At 39.2% G+C, this 21845-nt stretch overlaps 1 protein-coding gene across 2 annotated transcripts in view; it reads left to right on the forward strand.

Moving 5' to 3' along the window:
- Positions 1-21845, forward strand: part of LOC117428309 (leucine-rich repeat-containing protein 49-like) — a 169897-nt gene that overhangs the window by 54314 nt on the left and 93738 nt on the right. For both annotated transcript variants that reach the window (XM_058994887.1, XM_034047188.2), the window contains exons 9-10: positions 14903-14964; positions 20555-20702. In XM_058994887.1, coding sequence (XP_058850870.1) covers positions 14903-14964; positions 20555-20702 — 210 coding nt within the window. The remainder of the gene's footprint in view (positions 1-14902; positions 14965-20554; positions 20703-21845) is intronic.

A 21845-nucleotide genomic window follows, 5' to 3' on the forward strand; every position in this document is an offset into this window, starting at 1 on the left:
ACTCTCTGCAACATAAGAATCAGTGGAGGCAGACCCAGCACAACTAATGCTTGTCCAATCATTGGTTAACATGGCTGCAAAAAGAGATCCTGTAAACAGAGCTTGGAGAAGGGTTCTTGTTTTATATTGTAAACCACATAGCAATATATTCTAAATCTTGTTTATGTTCGCTTGCTTTTAAAGTAAAGCATTTCCCCATGTTTAAAGCAGTTTGTGCTTTATTTTTGTCCAGTAACCTATTTGTGCATGTGTAAGTGTCATTTTCAGATGTTTGCAGATCCGACATTTTCACATATCCTACACCCCAGTCCACAGTGAGTTGGATATGAGATATTGTACTGTACTATACATATATTTAGAAAACCATATCAAATTGTGATGACTTGTGGTTAGGGCAGGTTATTGAATGTGTTAGAATCTTGGAATATATGGATGTGCCAATCCATTTGTGTGTCGCACTGCTTCTTCAGTTGTGAAGAAACTTACCAAGGACATTCTTTACAGCAAGTTATTGAGATTATCCAAATCTGGCATAACAGGGAGGTGCTTTTTGTTCATGCATGTCACAGTATGTCACGTGCATAATACAGAAGCCGGTCATGATACTGAGAGCTCTGGTTTTATATTTAGAGGTGTGGCAGACTTGTTTCCTGAGTATAGATCTGTAAACATCTCAAAATGCTTTCTATTCCTGTGTCGCAGTCTTGAAACAACCTTCTTGCCCTTAAATGCTGGATCCTTTCCAGTTTAGAAAGCAGGCCTGTAGAAATGACAGCCACAACCCTCCCACACAGTGTACCAGGGACTGTTTTGCTGCATTTAGTTTTCCACTTGTTATTTTTTATTATTTGTTTATTTAGCAGACGCCTTTATCCAAGGCGACTTACAGTGACTCGGGTGTGTGAACTATGCATCAACTGCAGAGTCACTTACAATTACATCTCACCCGAAAGACGGAGCACAAGGAGGTTAAGTGACTTGCTCAGGGTCACAGAATGAGTCAGTGGCTGAGCCGGGATTTGAACCGGGGACCTTCTGGTTACTAGCCCTTTTCTTTAACCACTGGACCACACAGCCTCCTATTTTGGCAGTTTGTGCATGGTCTGGTGCTAATAATTAACGAAGAATTTGGGAGTGAAAGAGAAGGGAGCAGAGTTTTATTAGAGGTGTTTACCCTTCGGGTGCTGACAATGAGGTCTGATAGTCGGCCAGTGTCAGTCCTGGGCACCCACTCATGAAATAATGTCTGGAAACTTTTTTTTTTTTTTTTTTTTTATTTAAAAACAAAGCAAACTTGGGCTAAGTGGTGCAGCAGGCACTAGTATAAGGCTTATATAGTAATTGTCGATACACAGTAAGTGGGCTTCAGTAGCTTTATTGGATAAGAACACTGTTAGGCGGTGTACCCAGCAAAAAAGTTAATGCAACTGTCTCACTTACATTTCTCATTCTCACTCACTTCTGATATCCTCCTACATAAAGGTCAACCCCAGTACTTGCAACCCTAACAGTCTGAAAGTGAACAAGCATTAATTCAAATTTGTAAATTTAAAGATGTAGAGGCCACATTTCAAACACAGTGTAACGAGTACAAATTACTTATTTCTTGTCCTATCCTAGCTTCTCATGTCTGTCAGACTGCACAGTCTGGGTTTCAGTATAGTACTCGGGTTACAAATGAGTTTAATGGTCTCAACCTAGTAGTACACGATATGGCACAGTTGTCAGTCTCTGCTTGAGAGAGGTTCAGGGTTGAATGGCTGGCAGGATTTGAGGTATGATTGTAGAGCTGGAAAGAGAAGCTGTTGTGGCGCCTGCTGGCAATGTGCTTTTATCCATCGTTAAGAGAACAGGACAAGTGTGTACAGTGTAAGATGGGAATTTTGCCTACAAATGACAGCCAAACATGAAGTAATTGCTATGGAAGTTCACCTTTAGACCTTTAACTACCACAGTGTACATGTGTGGAAATGAACTTGCCTATTGCCACATTCTTATTTTTTCTGTATCAAATCCTATGTAGACCCACTTTTGCAATTTTGCTAATTAAGATCTGCTTAACTCCTTTGCAACCAAGTGGTTTTGTCATAGATGACACCCCACAGCCAAACATTTTATGACCATTTTACCACACCGTCTTTTAAAGTGCTGTAAAAAAAAGTGAGACAAGAGTGTGAATTATATATTTTTTAAATTTCCAGACACTGCTATATTTTCATTCTAACAAAACTTTTTTTTTTTTCGTAAGGTTGTAAAATTATAATTATATATATTTTATTATACCTTCAGGAGAACATTGTTTGTACATAAACTGTGCAATTGTACAATAAATTGTTACCTTAGCTATCCTAGGGTAAACTAAAAGGATTTTTTCCTAAATTTTCCACTAATTATTGAACATAATAGTTATTATAGTCAACATAACCAACTTCGCCACATGTAAAATAGTAACAACTGCAATGAAAACGTTGAATTTATTATTACTGTAAAAGTTATTTTACAGTAAAGTTATTTGAGTTGCAATTGTTTTGTGTGTTGGTAATTAGGGTTATTCACAACCAAATGTTCATTACTAAATTAGCTAAATTAAACTGAGTACTACAGTTCTGGTTTACAGTGTACAATTTAACAAACTATGGATTAGTCAAAGAAACCATCATGTATCCACTACAGACAAATCTACTTAAATAGAGTCTTCCCCTTACCAAGATGTATTCTTTATTGCTAATACATGTGTGGACATCAATTTGAATTGATTGCATCTAAAACAGAAGAGTTACATGGATATGGCTTCAAGCAAAGTAGGCCCTAACCAGTTAAATGAAGCCTACCTAGGTTTAAACCAGATTGAAACTGTTCCTGAAAACGCACAATATCTGCTTATTATTAAAATCACATGCATGTATGCCCAAGACACTAGTATACTTCCCCCCCCTGCGTCTTTTGGAATTTTACACAGACCAGTAAGTTTTGATTTTGTCATCTCCGGAATCTGTTTTTAATTCTTAATGATGTGTATCATTGCAAACGGGATATTTTTGAAATGCCGGTATTGTGGACTCTGCAGAGCTACACTCAGTAAATTGCAATGCCTTTGTAGTCGTGATGTGTATCTCTTAGAGTTGCCCAGTGTTAAATAGAGGTCAGCGGTAGTGTTTCCACAGTAGGATTTGTACAATGTAAGCCTTTATTAAATATTCATTTACATGTAGTCTCATCCACATTGTAGTACTGTGTGTGTAAATTAATAGTAGAGTAAATTGATAAATTATTCCATTATAATTGACTTTACTCTCATTGCTGCTGAATTAGTTTTTTTTTAGCAATCTATGTTTTGATTGGTTACAAAAATTCCAAATGTGTTAAAGTTTTTAAACATGACTAGTGGAGATTCCGAGCCCCTCATACACACACTGTAAAAAAAGCAGCCCCCAGCAGGGGGTCAATGAAGTATCAGTCACGTGAGAGGCACGTTTCCATTGGCCCGCTTGGACTAAGTTGATATTCATTTGAAATCAGTCCTGTTTGTTTCCATTGGCAGACAGCAGTCCCTCCATCTCACTCTGATAAAGTAATAACTAATGACCATCCAAAATCTTTATCAGCATGAGAAACCAGTGCCCACTCATGCAGAGGGTCCTCGTAATCAACAGTAAACACAGGACCTGAAAGGTTACAAATATTTAAATAAAATGTAGTTTATCACATTATAGCCCTTTTTTTGAATGACATTTAAAAAGGCTGTGAAATGATAATACTATCAGGGAAATATTATCGGTTGGAGAATTTACAGAATTTATACATTTTATTTATACCAAACCATGAGACATGTTGCAGATTGGATTGTAGACTGCAGATGGAACCAGCGGCAGTCTCAGTTTTATATTGAAACATGATAAGATTGAGATTGGAAACATAGCACTTCTATAGAGGAGAATTGTTGAGTTTGATCTGTCAGATCTACTAAGAAGTCCAAGTAGTCTTGAATACTATATTATAGTGTGTAGAAGCATCCCTGAAACTCTTTAATTATAGCTATTTTCAGTTCCCCATCTACTGTAAATGCATGCTGGACATCTAAATGGGGTGTTGCATCTGTGGGGATCTATCCAGAATACATTTCTTTAAATACATTGTAATCCACAAAAAACAGGCAGCATGAGATGCTTCCAATATCAATACACCCTTTATTGCTCCATCCATAACTTTAAACACTGAATCATAAATTACAATGTTTTACATCCGTTATTTCTTCGATCAATAAATTGTAAAGATAAAAACGCATTGAATATACAACTAAAGGACAACACTGTATGCCTTCAAACACTTTGCTAATGTAAAATCCACAGTTAAATGTGTGATCCCTGTGTTTTCAGAAATTGGTTCTCCTATTTAAAAGCATGTAAACACAATTTGAAGAAAAAAAAAACACAGCTCTAAACTAATTCCTGTAATTATTATTCTGTCCAAAATATTGTACAAAGTAAAAAAAAAACAACAAAAAAAACGATCAGGCATATAATGATCAAGACAATTGGGTGTTGCACCTTAATCACACAGACTTTCCCACTCTCACTTAATATCTTGGTATCTCTGAATAGATACCTTTCTCCTCGTTTAATATGTAGAATTGTTTTAATGAAAAATCAATTGATCAATTTAATACCAATGCAGAAAAACTGTTGAACAATTGTTAATTTTACTAAAAACATGTTTCTCCAATGGTGACTGTCAAGATATACCATTGTGAGAAAAACCGGGCGATAAAAGCCCCATCCCTGGTTGGTCTCCAGTCCTAAAAAAATATAACATTTTGTGGCACCACTGCACTAGTGAGTTGGCATGATCATTAACATAAGCATATATTTAAAGAGGTGATTCACTATTAATAGTCTGAGGAGGATAAAAGGGGCAATACATGCCCCATCCCCAGTCATTCATTTTTATGGCTAGTGACACCTACATTTTGACTGCCAGTGCATGTTCTTGTCATACTTTTGATTGTCTTCTGGAAGACTGCCTCCTTTGATTGCCCTTACCCTGCCTAGTAAGAGTTAGTAGAGCAGAGAAAGGACTTCAAAAGCCTGCCAGTGGCGCTCTCTCTCTAATGAAGACGCATGTTAGTTAGTAATCTTATCATGGGCCAGATGTTTTCTGCCGTGCATAGACTCTTTGTATTTTGTTCTCAGTCCTGGCAGCATTCCTAACTCTGTAATACACAGTTCATTGAATTTAATATTACTTGACCCTCTGTTTTCCCCCAGATAAATACTTAAGCAAAGGCTTCTTCCTTATATGAAACTGAGCAGATGGAGAGGAGCCAGCATTCAGCAGGGTGAGTGAGTGGCTCAATGATTCCAGTACCCTGTTTGCTGCTCTGGGGACCTGGGTTCAAGTCTAGACAGAGATGCCAACTGCTTTGATTTGGCCGTAGCAGCTGCTGTTTTGGAGGTTCTGCCAGTAACCAGTTTAGGGGTACTTCAGAAACTGCTGCGTAAATGTCACGTTGCTATCATTATCAGTCACACGTTTACTTGGTTGCTTATCAGTAAGGCTGGGATTAAGTCACATGGTCACAGATTCCATAATTTTAGTAGAGAACATTGAACTTTACCAACACTACTTGAAATTCACCTTAACCAAAACAGATTTTAAATTATTTTGATTTATGAGGAGGAAGAAAACATTTATTCAAATTCAAGATGATGCTGCAAACCGGAGGAACTAGAGAAATTCATCTGTGTTTTTTCAATTTGTTAGATTTAGAAGTTCCCATTCCTTACAGGTAGTTCCAGCTTGGGTGCTCCCAAGTGGCGCATCCGGTACAGGCACTCCGCCCGGAGTGCAGGATGCGCCCTATAGCTTGGAGATCGTAGTTAGGTAGTTTTAGCTCCCTTTACTGAATTGAGAGGCAGGCATGCTCCTGCCGCAAAAGGGATATAGAGAGGCGGTCGAACATACGTACGTCACAATTCATTTCCCATTATTCGGAGAAACACTTGTCATGTTATTGAGTATCAGATTCTGGCGATTTATAGAGGTGTCTATCTTTCTGTCTGTATGTCACTCTTACATTTTTTAATATATCTGGAGACCTGCATATCAAATTGTGATTACACATTACACATTTCTTTTCTATAATAATATGCACATACTGTTGATATTTGTCATGGCAGTAGAGGTCATGCTTGTTAAATATATGTGCGTGATGACACTAAGACTTTTAACTGCCAGTTTCCACCTTGGTGTTCCCCATGAACAGCACACTTCCACTGCTGTGCTACAGACACCCCTCCCTGCTCCTGCAGCTTGCCTGTGAGAATGAGATCATGACAGGGCTGCTGTGATGTGGTCTGCTGGGGGCTCGTCCGGGTCAGCCTGTGGTTTTGGGGCCGTGTAGCTGAGTGTTTATGCTGGCTCGCTGGTGTTTGCTTTCCCCTCTACTCCTCAGGATCTTTATTATGCTAATTGGATATTAGCACTTGCTGGAGCCCCTGGACTGGTGACTCTGACAGACTCACAAGAGCTTTGGCTAGGTTAGTGTCTGATTCACAACCTACCCTACCACTGAGAACTGGGCTGAAGAATCTATAGTATTACATTTAAAGAAAGTCTGCTTGTGGTGTTTTTATCAGTTTAAAGAACACAATATCTTCAACAGATGAAAGTGTTTCAAGTGCTAGTAAGAGGTACAGAAATATATTTTTAAGGTCATTAATTAAAAAGCGAGTTTAATAGTAATAACAAATTAGAGCTGTTTTTACATGTTTGAATATTCTTTCAACATTTAAACAAACATGAATATTTTGAATTGCCAGGAAAATAAAAGAATATTACTATATTACAGCACAACAGTTTCTCAGGAGTAAAATAAACCTGGTACCCCATCACATTACCTTAAAGATAGGCGAGAAACACTCTTCTGTGTAGTGGAGTGTGGGTTTTTTCAGACCTCATTTATGCATTGGTTTTTGATACAGTAATTCATACATTCTGTTATATGAACAAGTATGAATACATTTTAATCACTGGTTGTTTGAACATTCCAAAACTTCTCTCATCACTAACAAAAGTGTGCAACAGAATTTTATTTTCTGGGTTAGCCAAGTTCAGCATCTGAGTTGGGAATGTTTTTTCGAATTGGTGATATCATGGGGCAAGTTCAGCATGGAAGAGGGGGTCTTGGTTTCAGTTCAACTCCTCCTACATGGCACAAGGAGGCCCCAGCTCAAAGAAGGAAGCTGGTAGTCAACGAGGTGCAAAAGCAGGAGGAGAGGATGAGGTGTATAAAGGCCATTTCCCAGGCCAAACAGGGAGAATGGATGAGATGGGAGAGTGTGGAACAACGCAGGATTGGCTGGCAAGACCTATGGTCAATGGAACAGAGCAGGATCAGTTTCCTCATCAGGTCAACATATGATGTTCTCCCATCACCACAGAACCTAAACCTCTGGGTAGGAGAGGATCCCTCATGTCCTTTGTGTTCATCACCTGCAACATTAAGGCACATTTTGACAGGATGTAAGGTGGCTCTTAGCCAAGGACGGTTTACTTGGCGCCATGACCAGGTGCTGCGATGTTTGGCCTTAGCATTGGAAGACAAGCGTAACATGACCAATAAGTTGCCACCTGTTCCATCAAAACATTACACACAAAAGACATTCCTCCGCCCAGGAGAGCAACCACCAAGAAAAGGTGTTAAAACCAATCCTCGCCCAGGACAACTGGAAGCTGCTAGAGACTGGAATATGCTGGCAGATGTTGGTCAGCGGCTTATTTTTCCACCTGAGATTGCCACCACTAACCTTCGACCAGATATTGTCTTGTGGTCTGGATCAGCACGCCTTGTTCACCTGGTAGAGTTAACAGTGCCATGGGAGGATGCTGTAGATGAGGCGTATGAGAGGAAGAAACTGCGGTATGCTCAACTAGCCACTGAAGCGGAACAGCGAGGATGGAGAGTTCGGGTTTACCCAGTGGAAGTGGGTTGTCGAGGATTTGTGGCACACTCTACAACCCGGTTTCTCAGAGACGTCGGATTCAGTGGCCAAGAGTTGCGTCGCACAGTGAAGAACTTATCTGAAGCAGCAGAGAGGAGCAGCAACTGGCTATGGTTGAGACGGAAAGATTCTGGCTGGGGACAGGTAAGTAAGCTGGGAGTTGAGTGGGGGACGGAGGGGGGTGATGCTGGGACGCCAGAATCACCGTCGAGCCCTCTTGAGGTGTCGTGGGCTAGTCGACGAAACACTGAGGATGGAAGGTGCCCACTTGAAAACCCCAGAGATGTACCCTACTTAGCTCAATCCAGACGGTTGTCATGCTGATGCGCTGGGGAGGCCGCACTTTGGTTGATCCCCGGAGCCAGCATCGCAGCCGTTGTGTGTGCTGATGCTCCAGGGAGGCAAAATAAGCTGATCCCTGGAGCCAGCATTACACTTCAGCCATTAACACCAGACAGAAGGATGTCTACATCATCATATGGAAGGAAACGTAAATGGATGGAGACGCATATGGATCACATTAGTTTACTGTAAAGCTACGTCTTAGTTGGTGCTTATCTTGGCGAGAGCCGAGTTCAAATCAGCATGAAGTTTTAACATCTACTCTCGTGTAATGGAAATCAGTTATCGGCTGTTGCAATGAGAAACAGGTGTGAAGTACAACTTGTGTATTTAAGGTTTAAGGTGATTTAATTTTATATGAAAGAACAGGAAGAACTTATTTACTTTTATTTTAATGAACTAGAAGCCACAGTGGAATTTGAGCTAGACTCGTATGTCTGCTTTGGCAGGGGTTTGAATTATTTTAAATGAGAACCATGTTTGTTTAGTTTTATGATACATTGCACTGGCATTTTGATATCCTGGCGTCTACAAGGATCAAACAAAACAGGAGATGCGCTTAAGCACTTTTGCATACTTTTAGTCCCTGCCACCTGCTATACTATTTTTTCCTTTAGGGTCTAAAAGTCCTTTTACAGTGACTTTAGTTTTTGATTAAAACTAATTGTGACCACTGCTTCATCGCCGTCATTATCTGCTGTCGTTTTAAGTTCCAGGTAAACAGAATTCCTGATTATTCACCCTTTTGCTATGCATCTGTGATTGTTTATGGCTTTGATTGGTAAAATAATTTTTCCACCAAATTTGGTAGATGTGACACTGTTAAACTGTAGCTAGTTCAACCAATGAAAACTGCAAGGTGGCGCAACTGAATAATTACCAGTCCATATACAAGTTAATTGAAGCATATCCGGTTTGTTGGAATAAGCTATATTTGAATAATAACATTACTTTGTATAACTGTGTGTGTATGTGTTTGAAAACACATTTAATTTGTAAACTTGTATAACTGGTTTTGGGTGGAGTTCTGTGTACAGAGAGAATGTGAGTCACCCTGGATAAGGATGTCTGCTGAGAAATAAATAATACTAATAAAAATACAATATACTATGATAACATTAATTGTTGGAAATAAAGTGGCATGACTCGTGAAAGCGTGATGGCCTAGTTCCTTTTTGATATGTTATTATTTAATATGAATTATCTCATAATAATGTTGTAACGGTAAGCTGATATGTCGTGGTAGAATACAATTTGATGAATGTTAAATCACTGTTTACCTACATATATCAAAATTGAATAATTATTATAGAGAATAACAAATAATCATATTACTAAATCCAAGGTTAATCCAAAGAATCAGTTTCATTTTAAAGGAGAAAGTGCTATTGCTTTGCAGTACTCCAGGAGGAAGTACCTGGCACATTCAGTGGCAGTCAAGTGGTTAAAGTGAAAATCCCGCTCCAGTAATACAGACGCAAGCTCTTTGCAGCAGAGCTTACCTAACACTTCTTCAGTACTTTTATCAGTAATTGACTCCAGCCCTTTAGCATGAAGCCATCTCTCTACACACAAGCAAAGCTGCTTTCAATCTCTGCACTTGAACAATCACCAGCTCCAAACACTACAGGTACAGTGTCCCAGCTTCTAAGCTCATTTGTCTGATGCAGTTCCAAGATTCGCTAATAAGTTGATTCCCTAAAAATGGCTATATGCCGCATTGCATGGGCTTGGCACTACTGTATCAAGGAGTACATAAGAACCTGTTACAAAGCCAATCAGATTGAGGATATGACTGCTAATGGAGCTTCTTGTTAGGTGGATGATAGTTGTGAGGTTTAGAATTGTTAATAGGTTTGAAACACCCCTTGTAGATTTCTATTGTGATCAAACAGGTAGAAAAGTGGATATAATGCATACCCCAGCGAAGACTATAAATTATTTCTCACAGAAGACTCACATCGAATTGATTAAAACATTGAATGTCCCAGTCAATGTTGATTTAAAAGGAACATCAATGCGGTTCAATTTGCCTTCCACTATAATAAATTGTGCCGCTTTATACCCTTGAAGTAGATTTTTACTTGCAGTGACAGGGTGAACTGGCTGTCATTTATATGAAGAGACAATATCACAATTCAATTGTTGTAAGTCTACCAAGAAAAGCTGGGTGGTTCAGAAGCAATTCTGTAATGTTTCTAACCAGGTTTTGGTTTGAGCCAGCCCAGTTTCTCACAAACCGCCAGTTATATACAGTTTTTAGAGCACCCAACATCAAACGGCTATTAAGGGTCCCCATTGTCCAGTAGAAGGGATATTTTGTTTTTAGTTTCCTAATATTGCATTTCAAAAGACACACACAGACAGGCATTTGCTGTAATGTACAGTACAGCTGCATGTTCAAATGCATGGGGGATTACTCAATAAATAATACATGAGCAACAAAGCATTTCTCCCAATCAAGGGGAAGAATATTAGTATTGGACAGTGCACTATTTATTATTTATTTATTGGTTCCCTTACCTCACTTAAGAAAATCAGTCAATTTAGACGCATTTTTTTTTATTATTTTTGCTGGAATAGATGATAAGCATGACAAATAATGCAAGGGTGACTGTAATGGGGTTGTGGGTATCTGCTGACAGATATAGGAGAGACACAGAGGTTGTGGTAGACATGCCAGGATTTATTTACTAATATTTACAATAATTCAGATGCAGTGGCATGTGGCCACCACTAGGGTGCCAGCAATAGTAGCCATAGTGTGGAATTTGCACTGGCTTCCTGTTTGTTTCAGGATTTAGCAATTGTGATCGTTTTAAGACAGCAGAGTGGGGTTTACTTACTCGTAAGTGTGCGTGACCTTTAATACAGAAAGACTTGCTAGATTATGTTTTGGACACATTTTTTTATCTAATTTCAAACTGAAGGTTTGGTCTGTGTTGTTTACAGTTAGCAGAACAGGCAAAACAGCTAACAATACAAGAGCACTTGTATAAATTGAGAGAATTACATAGAACACAAATAAAAAACTGGAAAGTTGCATGGTTGAAACAATCCTGTTACATAAGTAGCTTTCTTCCAGAAATCAGCTCTCCAGCTTGTACCAGGCTGAGCCAGGTTTGACAACCTGATCCAGAGGGATTTGGATGCCAGGAAATGCATCATTTAAATTTATTTGATTTAATGCTATTTTTTAAACACTGTGGAGTCAAGAAGAAAACTATTATTGTCGCCTGAATATTTACTTTTTAGTGAATCGGTTATGATGAAACTTGTTTTGGACATTTTTATTATTTTTTTTATTTGGAATCGGCAATTATTTTTCTTATTTTCTCCCCAATTTGGTAAGCCCAATTGTTGTTTATTTCAACCCGGCTCACCACTGCCACCCCTGCGCTGACTCGGGAGGGACGAAGACGAACACACGCTGTCCTCGGAAACGTGTGTCGTCAGCCGTCTACTTCTTTCCACTCTGCAGGCCCGCCATGCAGTCACACAGCTACAGCATCGGAGGACCACGCAGCTCTGGGCAACTTACAGACAGGCCCACAGGCGCCCAGCCAGTCGACAGGGGTCGCTTGTGCGCGCTGAGCCAAGGACACCTTGGCCGACCTAGACCTCCCCCCCTTAATTAACCCCATCCCTGCCAAACTTAAATACACAAACACTATTTACAAGGCAGGCTTCTGCCCTGCCACAGTTTTTTTTTTTTTTTTTTTCTTGCACTACATTTTAAAACTGCATGAATGACTTAGCTTTTCCTTTATGTAGTAAAATGTCATTTATATTTCAGTAGATTGCAACTGCAACTGCAACTGCACTTCCATCCATCTGAAACCGAACATTTTTCAGTTACAATCTGTTTTAATTCAACAGCTGAATACAATATAAATAAAGACAGTGCTAGTTTGCTACTAATATACTCTTTAAACACACACAACATGACTATTGTTGTTAGAGAGTAAGTAGCAGGCTTCCAACAAATACAGCTTTACACATCCCCACGTGCTGCTACAACTGTTTAAATAATGGGCATGTCATTTTCCTTTACATTGTTAACATCCTGACAACTTTTTACACATAACTGTGAAGTCTGTTTCAAAGCTATTTTTAAAATGTCTGCTCTAGTGCACTGGGGTTTGAGATCAGTCCTCTTAATCACTGCAGGAAGAGATTTAAAAAAAAAAAAAAAAAAAAAAAAAAACATTTTAAAAAACATAACAAGTGCTGTCTGTTCCGTATCACATCATGGATCGTTATTGCTGTGGTACCTGTTTAACAATGTGGGCAATGATCCTTACACTATCCGTGCACTAGAGCGGACATTTTGAAGCCCGGTTCAGATGTCTGTAACTGACAGATAGTAACTCAGGCCAGAGCAGCAGCAGGCCTCTTTTAATTCTCATAAAATCATTGTCCCTTTGAGATGACCTTGAAAACCACCTTGATCCAGAGAAACCCATTGCTGATGTATTATTTACTGAGTAATCCCCTCATGCATTTTAACATTCAGCTGGCAGCTGTACTGCACATTACAGCAAATGCCTGCCTGTGTTTTTGATTCCATTATGTGAAATTCTGTTTCATTAAAACAGTATGAGGCTGCAGCCTGAGTGCTTGCTCAGCACACTGAGGATCTAGAAGGCAGTCTGTGGAGCCTCAGGACTTCAGCTCAGCACAGGACTTGCTAGCTGGTTATATTTAGGACAGCATTTGCTAAACATTTGTACCAGTGCAGCAGTAACATATTTTGAATCCTTATTAATGTTGAGGATACAGATATTTTATTAATAGTTAAGGTTATACTCAATAGTATTTATTAAAAATAGTATGTATTTGTAAGGCGTGTCCATGTTGAAGATGTAATTTATAAATTACAACAGTACTGCAACAAGCTGTAGCAAAAGAACGGTAATTTGATTCACAGGGTAAAATAATCCGGCTTCAAGGTGGGGAGTTTGCTACATCTGAAACCACTGATATATGATAAAGTATTGGGCACAGAACCCAATGATATATCAATATGGGCTCCATTCTAAACTATTGTAGTGAACTGCATTTATATATTTTAGATTTATATATTTAAATACAAATTTTAACAACATAAATATGTGTAATATACATTTAATTAAGCATCCACATCTGATTCACAACAGGCACAAGCTCTTTTTCAAAAGTACAATTCTTATAAAGTACACTTTAAATTAGTAATAATACTAACTAATAAACTGTAGCACCAATTAATTATACTGTACAGTGTAACCACAAACTATTCAGACATTTACAATAAACTTCAATATTCATTGTTTTATATAGTACAGTTCAGCTTTGGGGAAAAAAAGTAAAGCTATGGGATGATTTGATCTACGTACTGTATACCCTGCAGGGATAAAAGCCACAGCTGAACCCGCCCTTGTCCTGTGATTACCCCTTAAAATAAGAGGCTCATGCAATTTAGGGTAATTCCCTAGTTCTGTAAAATGCTTTTCTACAATTCAGGGGTCGTATATCTGGGCAACTATAAGTTGATCAAATCAAAGTATATAGCCTAACTTGAATTCCTAAGAAAGGGCATTTGGCAAATTACAGGGGTGTATTTTTAATAGCCAATACAAATACACTGCACTGCAGCAAGAAGACAACAAGGTAGCAGCAGTTAAAGTGACTGTAGCTCACAAAATAATTCCATAAACCGTACATGCTGTGCATTTCCATTCCTTATATACTCATATAGGGTTATTTTGGGTCTGACTGAGTCTTGGTAGAATTTGCCTTTGTTTTGTGGCTTCATACATGGTATTCTGTCAGGGTAAAGTTCTGTCCAGGGCTCTGTAACATTCACGTTGCTCTTGTTTTGTAGTTACTGTTCTGAAGCTTAGTGAAGCCCCCTTTCCCTATCTGTCTTTTCTTTATGTTTTTATCTCCTATCTGTCTCTCCTTCCCTGTCTCTCTATTTAAAATCTTTTCCCTAATCTTTTGTCCTTTTTCTCCTATCATTGCCTCTATTTCTCCCCTATTCACACTTCTGTCCTCCTTCTCCCTCACATTTTGTCTTTGACTTTTTCTCCGGTACCCATTCTACTTGTATTTCTCTTCTCTTTCCCTCCCTCTGTTAATTTTGTTGCCCTCTTACCATCCTATCTCTCATCCTCGCTGCACTTCTCCCTCATTGCCTGTCTTCATCTTTCTTTCTCTCTCTCTCTCTCCCTGCCTCTCTCTCGCTCTCTCTCTCTCTCTCCCTCTCACTTCATGTCTGTTACTTCACCTTGTAAACAGTACAGTAGCTCCTGCAAAGTGGATCTCTGCATTAATGTGCACTCCCCCCTCCTCCTTCCCTCCCTCCCTACAGTACCATTCAGCAGCGGAGGAGAGGATGGAGTTGTGTACTAAGCAGAAATCAATGTGAAAGGGAAGGTGACTGAGGGAATGGTGCCGGCTCCCAGCTATCTGGGCTGGAACACTTCAACATAATTGCGGGGGGCCCTGTCTGTCTGTGCTTCTTTCCCTGCCTCCTGACATGAACCAGGCATCCTCACCATCTCTTTATCTCCTTGCAGAGAGATGTCGATTGTCTGCCCTCCCTCCAGCGCCTCTTTCTCAGCTGCAACACCATCACCAAGTAAGTCTACTGCATCCCAGCCAGTGCTGGTTAACCCTGCCCTGACTAGACTGGGACACTGGGGTGAGGTTTAGCCCCCTGTTAGGGTGACAGTGCTAGAGAGCTGGGAATTGAATATTTTAGTGCTCGTTATTAAGGTGATAATGGCAGTGCTGGATAGCTGGGAATTTCATTTTTAGACGATTGCTGATTTTTATATTAAGCTGCAGTGTACATGCTGAAGAGCTGAGAATGGTGGGTTTAGATTACTGTCGATTTACCATATTAACTCTTTCCGCACATAAATCTATAAATGTCTGAGGTCTTCAATGGAAATAAGATATTGATAAAGACTCCATATGTTTGGCATGGAATTCATGAAGTTTTGTTTAGTATGTTTAAAAATGTAGTATGAATGGGACTGTGTGGCAGGGCTGAGGCCCTGTAATAATGTGTTTTTGTTGGGTTTCTAAATACATTGTTTAATTTTACAAATAGTGTCCCCACCCCTTCACTGGCTTCTTTACTGTCAGCTGCCTCCCTGATGGACTGACTTGCTTTCAGTCAGTTAGATGCATTGACCCAGAAGACACTGCTGGGGTGAAATGACCAAGGAAGTCAAGCAATAACAGACTTCCTGGAAGGCTAGACAAGCAAACTGAGAACATTGGCAGTCTTTCCTTTAGAAACTCCAAATTCTCTCTCCATTGTTATGAGAATGTGACGTAGCACACGCTTACCATGCACATTTCTCACACTATAGGAGGTGCACAGCCAAAATATTGTACGACTTAAAGCTGCACACATTCAACAACAATTTTTTTTGCATGGAATCACGTTCAAAAGCCATCCCTTATGTTGACGAGACTTCAGCATTGAAGATCCCATTTATGACGTAACCTTGCACAACTTTCTATTATAACTAAAGGCCGAACCAAGCAATTCTTTTATTATTAACAACTGAGATCTGCTGGAAGTAGCCCTGACAAGCATAACATTTAAATATACCCTCCCGTATTTTAATATTAATTAGGTTGTTTGGATTTGGAAGGAGAATTGCTCTCCCTAAAAGAAAACTACATGGAAACCCTAAATTACCCGAAAGATACTACCAAAATAGCATGAGAAAAAGGTGGGTTTTTATTTTTCGATGGAAAGCCCTCCTTAGTGTAGTACCAGATGAAAATACGTGTTTGCTATTCATCACCTAGATTGGAGACCTATGTAACGGAAGTGCAAAATGGGCAAGATTTATGACATTTTGTTCGCTGCAATTACTGAGAAAATGAATTTTTTATTAGATCATGGTTTTCTGTATTGTTAAGCAGTGCCACAATTTAAATAATTTCCTAATGCCATTATATGGTCAACAATAACCTTTAATTTAACCCTAAAAAATTATTAATTGTGACAAAAATGGCAGATACACTGCTAAGGGTGTTGCAAAAAATGCAACAGGGATTTGAAGTCACAAAATGCAACAGGAGTGATTTATGAAGGTATTTACATTGAGGTTTACAGATGTGAAATAACAAACAAACAACTCAGGAATAAGTTAGGGGCTCAAAAATACCTACGCTGCTGTTTGCTAATAGTTTTGTAACATAAGTAGTTTAGTTTTCTTCAAGCTACTGTGCCTCAATGACAAATAAAACCAGGAAGAGCCCATTTTGTCTGCCCTGCAGGGAAATCACTGGGAAATCATTGTAAAGCAGAAAACAGATATATAGTAAAGCATGGAAGAGCTGTATTAATGTGTAGAAATGACGGAATACAATGGGTGAGGGAGGATTTTTACTCTATCTGATAAAACAAGTACAAGCAGGACTGACCATTTAATGTAATCGTTTAAACATAGTGTTATGATAAATAAGTAAATTGCTGTAGTAAGTATTACTCAGATAAATACACAGTACAAATTGCAAGCCCCACTTTCGTGAGGGCTTACAATACAAAATAATAAAAAAACAATCAATAAAACTCAATATTAACACTGCACTTTACTCTTCTATGCTGTACAAAGTCACCAATATGCCGCCCATACACACATCTGTCTATGTACTTACATATGTCACACTTATGATGAAACTGGAAAATACATTCTTGATAGTGATAGTGTGAGTTCTCTATTGAATTGTATTTCAAGTAGTGACTGGAGTTAACGTTATCTAGACAAAGAGCAGGTATAAGTGAGTGTAGGGCAATAGGATCCAGGGAAGTTGGAGTGTCTGAAGACTTACAATTGCAAGCATGCTCTGATTTAAGTTGCCGAAGTCTGTTTGGTTTTGCATTTTGAAACAATGTAATAAATACTTTTTTTGCTGTATTTTACTTCAAACATTGTAAATCAAATTATAAAATGCCAATGCAACAAGTATTTTATTCGGCACTCAGCAGCTTCCTTATGAATATTCACAAAGCAGGTCATTTTTTGTTGATGAGCCGGATTCACTGCTCTGAAAAGAAAGCATTGTAGAAACAGTGTTTGCTAACACCATGAAGTGGTCGTTATAGCCTGCAAGTAAGTGCCAGTGTTATCTGCTAGGCAGTGTAACCGCAGTCCCCCGCATGTCCCTAAGCCACTCTCACATGTCTCTGTGTTGGTGGAGTACATTTGTTGTAATTTACCCGCTAGGCTAAATTTAGCAAGTCTTTCCTTCTCACAGCTAAAAGCCCATGTAGCCTTCAGGGAATTGCATAAAGTATGCGTCTTTTAACTGGAACCAGTCCCCTAATTTGTTTCTAGTCTGCCGTTTTCTCCAGGCATTGCCCCATAGGCTTCTGGCTTCTACCCCTAACATTCAGACAATACAACATCTGTTTAGTATATCTTCCCCTTCAGAAATCCTGCATTGATGTACAGTGTTTTTGATCCTAAAACTGGCATAATCCCCTTATCTCTGGGGCTGGGGTTCAGATCTCAGAGCTGGGAATCTCAGCCCATCTCTAGGGCTAGATCTCTGATATTAGGTTTGGTAAGGTATAGATCATGGCAAATTATGGTAAATCCATAATATAATAGTAAAAACGTGGGAAAAAATGCAAAATTACCATGTAAATGTACTGTGATAAACCTGTATAAGGTAACATACACCAACTTTAGGACTGGAGTTGAGATCTAGGAGCTGGGCAACTCACCCCAACTCTAGGGCTAAAGATTAGATCTCAGTTCTAGAAATCTCCCATAATGTTTAGAGTTCCCTTCCCAAACAAATTCCCTGTTATTTTAACACTGCTACAAGTCAGAGTCCAGTCTAACAGACAGAGGTGAGACTGAATGTCAAACCAGTCAATTACTGGGGTGCACTGTGCCTGTGCAATGAGCTGGCACAGGCATCTTTAATTGTGTGACCTGTTTGCTGAAAGCGACAGCTCTGAGTCAGTGGGGGTGGCTTTCCCTTCATGGCAGCACCTTCCGAAGGTTTAGACCAGGACAGGGAAAGGATTAAACACATTCTGATACTGGTGCAGCCCAGCGGGAGGGGAGCAGGAATCTAGCCTGGGGCACTGTAGGGACCGGGGGAGGGCAACAGGGCTGTCAAAGTCAGTCTCATTGAGGGCCATGTACAGATCAACAGCCAGGGCGGCACAACCTGGAACTTTGTTTAATGACCACGGCAGCTAAAGAGTTGAGGGAGTACCTGGAAGAGATGCAGATTTCAGTTACAATACTCATATATTCAACCCAGTTTCTGCTCTGTGGGGGTGGATTATTTTTAAAGCTGTTTACTTGAAAGTGTGAGGGGAAGGGGAAATCACCTGTAGAACGATGTACTTATTTATGTGAGAACAGGAAACACTAAATCCCATGCAGTTCCACACGTGATTCTCATGGTGTTACAGCATAGCTCAGGATGCTCAACAAAATCAGAGTTTATGCTGCACAGCACAGCGAGAGATTGCAGCTGAGGGGAGAACAGTATGTGTGTATTTTCCCTGTTATCAGTTATAAACTAATACAACTTCAGAAGCTGTGCATTTATATAAAGTGCTCAGTTGTAAAATAAAAACATAATTATACAGTATTAATAAATCATGTGTTTGATAATGTCTGATGCTCTTATTTGTGAGCGTACTGTTTTGTAACACTGTGCACTTTATTTAAAAATTGGAATTTATTAAATGTTCTAAAATGTCATTTATATGTTAATGGATTGCAACTGCAAGTGCACTTCCATCCATATGAAACCGCACGCTTCACAATGAATTCACAATCCCGTGATGTGAGATTAGTGGACTACCAGTTTCTGAGTTTGACTGTTACTTTACTGTTTGACTAGGCAATTATTCACTGGTACCTCTGTATTATACCAGCTAAGGATCTCATTGAAATCACTGAAACAGCCATGCTACTCTTTTCACAGTTATCTTCAATTCACGTTACAGCAAACCCCTATCTAGAGCCTATTATTGCAAGATTAAACTATTTCATCATGACTTCAAACCATTTTATAATAGCAATAAAACCCTTGGATGCACACCTTGTCATGGCAGATTCACCGGTACAGTTTGGGGTAGGTCATGTTTTTTAAACCCCTTTTCAGTGCATTCAGATACCTGTCTCTTTAAGATTTACAAAAATACCGTAATGCAATGCCATGCGAGAAAAAAAAACAACACAAAAACCGTCCCAAGTGATCCAGATGAGCTTGCATATAGTTACCTTACTTATTCCTTAACTGCCTAAATTTCAAAGTCATCAGTGTCCATTCACCAAAAATCATCTAAGTACAAAACCAACATTGATAACAATTTGTGTGTCAGTCTTTTTGTGTTTAAAACATTAAAAAAGGTTTGTTTGTATTTTAAATATTTAAATGGTAGCTGTGTTTAGATCGGTTTAGATGAATTGAATATAACCTATTATGTTGAAGTAGTTTTATTTTACTGAAGAGACAGGGTAGTTTAAGGCCTGCGGACCAGGAAGTTAAGCATTTTAACCTGAATTTGAGTTTAGTGAAAGCAGGTCAACTGGAAAATTACACAAGCTGTGTTACAAAAAAAGTTCTAAAATTATTGTTTTCGAAATAGAAATATTTTTTTAATATATTATTGCTTTACCCCAGGCTATCACAAAGCAGCTGCAAGAACACAGTCAGTAAATCTAGGGTCAATGTTAAGCACAACTACAGGACCTCAACATACAACTAGCCATTACATCAGTGTTATTTTCAAATGACACATTCATTCCTGTAACCTCAGCTGGAAAATAGGTTTAAAACTTTAATTACCACATCACTAATGGCTAAAATCAATAATTGTTTTAACCTTTGACCATATCAATGATACAGACCTCTCACTTTTTCAGACAATGTCTTTACAGCTGGTACATTGCGTATTCTATGATTACAGGTGGTGTCAGTAGAATCTGAGATGACATTCCCCTTTTGTTTTTGTTCCCAGAAACTCCTCTTTGTAGTACTTTATTGACTCTGCCACGAAGTCTAGGAATGAGCCGTAGCTTACAACATTTAAATCACTTTAAAACATTGGAAACACACTTTAAAGCAAAGCTTTAAAAATGTTCTGTGTGCTTAACATCGCCTCAGTGGGAATCGCTGTAGACCCTCCCAGTGTATAACCCTGAACTCCTGTATTTGTGTCTGCCCAGTTTTGAAGACATCGCCTGCCTCTCCGGTTCTCCGTCCCTCACTGAGGTCTCCCTGGATGAGAATCCCATAGCTCAGGAGTCATGGTACAAGCAGACTGCCCTGCGCTACATGGTGCACCTACGACAGCTGGACATGAAAAGAATCACGGTGAGCTCAACACTCAGTGCCGTCTCACCAGGTTGATACTCCTATAGACTTCACAGATTAACAGTGATATTATACCCTGTGGGATTAGTGGACGTACCTCACACTTCACATATTTTTCTCTCTACAGTAGTCCCTCGCTAATGCAGACTCCATTATGCCATACATTTGGATATGCAGGACACTACGTATGCACCCCAATAATAACCAATTAAGTGTGATGCTAGATCACGGTGAATTGCAATATCCAAAGAGACGCACACATTTTTTTTTAAAGCAGCTATTATACTGACACCAAAGACAGGATGAAAATAAACCGAAGAACAGATACAAGTAGCCCACTAAATTGCTAAAATTAAGAACATGAGTAAAATAGGGCATATGAACTCATACTCTACAGAGTTTAAACTAACTGCGATCTAACGGTTAGAAAAGGGGGAGAAGCTTTCAGAAATACTGATGGACTCCATCGGTTCGAAACGACAATAATAACATTTCTGAATTTTAAGTCTTTAATTGCAATGTAACGTTGTACTTTCTGTGCATTGGTCCACATTTACTGTGCTGTATTTCGTTGGATTCAGTTATATTTCCTGTATGATCAAATGATAACATGTAGTATTTCACTTTAGAAGATGGCCTCATCTTCAGCGCGTGACACCTGGCTGGTGAAACACTGGACGCGTTAAGTAACTAAGCGGCTCAGAGCGAGAATTTTTCCGCTCACTCGCATCACAGATGAAGTCTGCTCTGTAGCGCTCTGAGCTGCTCCGAGGGAGCGGAACTGAGCATGCCGTTAAGTGGGTTCTTTCACTGAGCTTCTCTGAGCGGCTCACTTACTTATCGCATCCTGTATTTCAGTAGTAATCTGTGACAGACCAGTTTCTAGTCAGATAATTCCCTCTAGCGTGCAGAAGATGCAGGACAGGTTGACTAAACTACATAATGCGACACAATTCAACACTGTTATAGCTGGCCATGGCTATCAGTGTAGGCAATGGGTTTTACTTGCAGCTATGCGTACACTATACATTTTCTATGTAATTATTATTTTTTGTATTTCTGTTGGGTATAGGGACTGTATCATATCATAACCTGTTAATGCCGCACCATGATCTATTGTGTTTTGTTATTTGTGTACTAAGT

Source organism: Acipenser ruthenus, chromosome 21 (genome assembly GCF_902713425.1).
Source record: "Acipenser ruthenus chromosome 21, fAciRut3.2 maternal haplotype, whole genome shotgun sequence".
NCBI lineage: Eukaryota > Metazoa > Chordata > Actinopteri > Acipenseriformes > Acipenseridae > Acipenser > Acipenser ruthenus.